This window comes from Olea europaea, unplaced genomic scaffold (genome assembly GCF_002742605.1).
Source record: "Olea europaea var. sylvestris unplaced genomic scaffold, O_europaea_v1 scaffold2226, whole genome shotgun sequence".
Lineage (NCBI taxonomy): Eukaryota > Viridiplantae > Streptophyta > Magnoliopsida > Lamiales > Oleaceae > Olea > Olea europaea.
The window spans coordinates 116,263-121,313 of NW_019240292.1; the positions used below are offsets into that span (position 1 = coordinate 116,263).

Consider the following 5,051-nt stretch of genomic DNA (forward strand, 5'->3'; position numbering starts at 1 on the left):
TGGAAGTGTGAGACTGAGCGTCACACCTATGAAAAGTGCGAGTATGAGCTTGTTATGGAGAGAATGCTCCAGATGCAGAAGATTCGTCAGCAAGAAGCCAAGATGAAGGGCTCTCAGAAAGCTCAGTTGCCCATTCCTCTCATCTCCAAAACAGCCGATGCTTGACTCTCAAAGATTCTGTTAATCAAGACAATGCATCATTTGGACCTTCGACGAATTCAAGTTTTTCAATACTAGGATGTTGATGGGAATTTGTAGGAAGAAGTTAAACTGTGGGTAGTGGTAGTAATAGGAGGACTTAATTTGAAATTGTTTTGGTGTTATATAAACATGATTACTAAACTACTCTCACTATAAACATGATTACTAAACTACTTTCACTTTCCTCTGGTAATCAGATCCAAATAAATTTTACACATTTGATATTTGTTTTACTATATGTTTTCTGAAAAAACTGTTGGTGTTTTTTATTCTTCACAAGTGATTATTAATTCAACTTTTATGTAAGTTTATGATAAATTCGTAACTTTGTCAATGCTAAATAATGTCGTTACTGATAGATGAATGATGCATTGTGAATATTTGCATTCTAGTACGAATTTTCCTCACAGATTCTTTAAAAAAAAAATAAAAATTGAATCCATAGGGTTAGGGATGTATTTAAAGTGAGATAAATATATAAAATTTATGTGGATATATGTTATTTAAATGAATGAATTTAGTAAATTACAAGATTGGAATATATTATGGATGTAAATAATATTTTTTTAAAAATTCTATTAGAGATAAATTTAAAGTGAGATGTACTTATAAAAAATGCAAATAGAAATAACGTTAGTCTGAAAAATGAACTTAAAAATAAAATGTAAATTAGGGAATTATTTTAAATCGGTACCGTAGGTTGGGTGACAACGAGCTCTGCCTACTATTTCCATGGGTGGCACGAGTGGACTTTCTATACTTCACGGCCTTCTCGGCAGCGCCAACACCCGCCGCAGCAACTCGTCACCTCCCACCAGTCTCAAGGCCTTAACTTTTGTAATACTTAACCATGTTCGCTTCGGTGGCCTCGCAAAAGCCGTCTCCATTCTCTACTCATCCACCGTCGCCTTGCCTTTTTCTCTCTACGCCCACCTATTTCAAATTTGTTTTTCGAAAAAAGCCATTGTCGAGATACGGAAACTCGAATCTCACCTAATCATGTGGAATCTGAACCCACCAATCTTTTTGCTTAATAGGGCCATTGAGGGCTATGGGAAGTGTGGCTGTTTGGATGATGCCGAGGAACTGTTTGACCAAATGCCTAAAAGAGATGGTGGGTCATGGAATTCAATAATTACTGCGTACTCGCAAAATGGGAAGGCGGAGGAAGCTCTAGGTATGTTTTCAAGGATGAGGAGGGAAGGAGTTTTTGCGAGTGAGGTTACTTTTGCGAGCGTCCTCGCGTCATGTGGCACCTTGTTGGAGCTGGGGCTATCGGGGCAGGTGCATGGGCTTGTTGTGAAATATGGGTTTTGTGGGAATGTTATTTTGGAGAGCTCGCTTGTGGATGTGTATGGGAAATGTGGCGACATAAGTGAAGCGAGGAGGATGTTCGATGAGATTGATAATCCGAACGATGTCTCGTGGAATGTGATTGTTAGGAGGTATTTTGAGATGGATGAGGGAAATGAGTCAGTGAAGATGTTTTTCAAAATGATTAGGATGAATGTGAGGCCGTTGAGTTTTACTGTGTCCAATGTCCTTCGTGCTTGCTCGAGTTTTCACGGACTTAAGGAAGGGAACCAAATTCATGGATTTAGTATCAAGATTAACGTGGAAGAGGATGAGGAGGTATCAAATACTCTCATTAGCATGTACGCGAAGTGTGGAGATTTGGCAAGTGCCAGGACAGTCTTTGACCTATCTTGTTCCCGAAATTTGATTAGTTGGACGGCAATGGTGTCTGGGTATGCGAGGAGTGGGCAAACGATGGAGGCCAGGGAGCTTTTCAATCAGATGCCAGAGCGAAACGTGATATCATGGAATGCGATGCTGGCAGGTTATGTGGGCTCCTTTGAGTGGGATAAAGCATTGGACTTTGTTATTCTGATGCGTAAACGGACTAAGGACATCGATCATGTCACTCTTGGGTTAATTTTGAACATATGTGCTGCAATTCCAGATGTTGAATTGGGGAAACAGGTTCATGGATATATCTATAGGCATGGTTTCTATTCCAATCTCTTTGTCGCGAATGCCCTTCTCGACATGTATGGAAAGTGCGGTAAATTGAGGAGTGCTAGAGTTTGGTTCTGTGAGATGAGCCATTTACGAAATAATGTTTCATGGAATGCTTTATTAACAAGCTATGCTCGTCATGGAATGAGTGAACAAGCCATGATGATTTTTTGGAAAATGTTAGATGAGACAACGCCAAGCATATATACCTTTGGAACAATTTTGGCTGCTTGTGCAAATATATTTGCACTTGAGATAGGTAAACAGGTTCACGCATTTATGATTAGAAATGGTTACGATATGGATGCTGTAATAAGAGGAGCTTTAGTGGATATGTACTCCAAATGTCGCTGTCCTGAGTATGCTCTCAAAGTTTTTGACGAGGCTACTTCGAAGGACGTGATACTTTGGAATTCCATGATTTTGGGTTGTTCACATAATGGAAGGGGTGAGAAGGTACTTGAATTGTTTGCATCCATGGAGGAGCAAGGTGCTAAGCCAGACCATGTCACCTTTCAAGGAATCTTGCTTGCTTGTATTTCCGAAGGCCGGGTTGAGTTGGGTCGGCGGTTTTTCAAATCAATGACTGATAAACACTGTCTGATACCTCGTTTGGAGCATTATGAATCCATGATTGAGCTATATGGTCAGTACGGATGTATAGATGAGCTTGATCATTTTATAAATGAGATGCCATTTGAGCCCACTGCCCCAATGTTGATCAAAGTTTTTGATTACAGTCGAAAATATAAAAGCTTGAAGCTGGGAGAATGGGCTGCTGATCAACTTAATAAATTAAATCCTCCTGTTCCATTCCGATTCGAAATCATTGACAACAAGTAATTGATAAACAATTACTCAAAGATGTAGATCAATATTTTGCATCATGCATACCCATACCATAATGCCCAACATATCTCTGAAGTGTTAAAAGATTAGGGGTCTGAGTGATTCTAAACTCTTGAGAACTCCTGGAAGAGAAAAGTGAGTGGCATCAGTGAAAAATCGTTTGGGTTTTAATTTTCGCAGCACATGAATGGCTTCATTTTGTTGCATTTCATATTTTGTCTATGAAGTACTATCCTCAAGAACAGTGAGAATTTCATGTGGATTGGGAAGGTGTCGCACAAGGGTAGAAGTGGCTTGAGACTGATATGAACACTGCTAGCTTTTTCAGCAACTTAAAATGTGTAAGCGGCTCAATTCTATTGCATTTTTTTTTATGACTGATTTGGTGTCTGGATTCAAATATTTTCTTGTGGCTTGCATTCATTACTGATCAAGAGATATATCTTGGGTTAGAGTACTGATTGCCAGTCCCACGGATAAATTTTGACCAACTTCTCATTCTCAGAAATATCGAACTGCCCTATTGCCAACTTTGGACTATCGGCTTTCATGGTAGAAACTAAGATTTCCCATGGAACCATCAAATAGGCGCCAAGATACAAGTTCTTTTTCATACTTTGAATCCAACTACAGAAGCCAAGGTATTCTTTCTTTTCAATTATGTCATTTGTTGCCAATGTTTTTATAATTTGATTGCATTAGGGTCCAAAACTTTGTAAATAAGCTGCAGGGAAGTTTCCTTTACAGTTAACTCCCCTGAGAACTTCTTGATGGCAACTGAGAGATAATTATAGCAAAAAAGTAGCGTCTGTTTTTTTGGGATTCGAACTGTATTTCTATACTTGGCTTTGATGTAAGGGCTGCTGTTTCGAGAAATTCGATGCTGAGGCTCTGTTCCTGTCTGAAATTATTTGCTGTTTTGAGATGCAAGTATTTGATAGCAAAGTATATGTCTAGCTTTATGCAAGAAGTGGTTGATTTTGGGATATAAAGTCACTGTTGAACGTATATTGAGTACCAAAGCTTGCCCCGGCTCAGTTTCTTTCAACTTCTAACACCACAACCCAACAACAACGACCCAAGACAATAACCAAGCTTTCACTTCCGGTTGCCAATGAGGTAGTTTACTTATGAGACCACGAAGGTGCACTATATCTCATATATTATCACCACTATAAGTAGAAATCAAAAGGAGGCAGAATTAGTAGAAGGAATCTCGCAGAAACCGGCTGAATAGAGAGAGGTAGAGGACGTCTCTCACCAAGAAAGAAAGCGACCCATTTTATCAAGTAATAATGGCCCAAATATGGTAAGTGTAGCTAAGTTATTAGTCAAAGTAGAGGCCCAATAAGTAAGTAAATGGATTCACAAGTAATCTCTTTTAATTATGGCCATCTAAGAAAGCGGATTGGACCACGAGCAACACTAAATTATTTAGATTGCTTCAATTGACCTAATTAACCTTTGGGTTGTATCGCCTTGATTGTGGTGTTAAATTTTCATTCAGTTATTTGGCTAAATCGACTGAAAAAAACTGAGTAACATCATAGCCTGGGGGAGATCGTTTAACAACAAATCGCCTAACAACTTTCACCTTGGTATTAAAAGACCTGCAAAAAGAAAAAGTCTCCCATTAGTGACACCTCTAATAGAAAACCGATAAAATTGAAAATCATTTACCTGTACCAATGTTTAGAAGATCCTTGTGATAATTGTGTTTTCGCACACTTATTAGATACTTTAACAAGCTAATTATTGATTAAAGGAGCGGATATCGACTCATAACTGGGTAATTTTGGCTTTTGTAGGTCATTAACCCCAAAAGGTAAGATAACAAGGCAAAAGGAAGTGAAAAGGGAGCAAAAGCGTACAAAATTGTGAAGTTGGGGACCAAAATGCAAAAGTGCCGAAAGTTTAAGGAACTGGGGTAGTAATTTTGGAGGCCAAAAGTGATATGGAAATCAAAATTTGAGGATCAGATT

At 38.7% G+C, this 5,051-nt stretch overlaps 1 protein-coding gene across 1 annotated transcript; it reads left to right on the plus strand.

The window, feature by feature from the left end:
• Positions 1-888: 888 nt before the first annotated feature.
• Positions 889-4,682, plus strand: LOC111380896 (pentatricopeptide repeat-containing protein At3g26540). Its single transcript, XM_023004554.1, has 2 exons — positions 889-3,410; positions 3,575-4,682. Exon 1 carries the CDS (start codon positions 934-936, stop codon positions 3,061-3,063), a length of 2,130 nt encoding a protein of 709 aa, XP_022860322.1. The 5' UTR covers positions 889-933; the 3' UTR covers positions 3,064-3,410; positions 3,575-4,682.
• Positions 4,683-5,051: the final 369 nt, after the last annotated feature.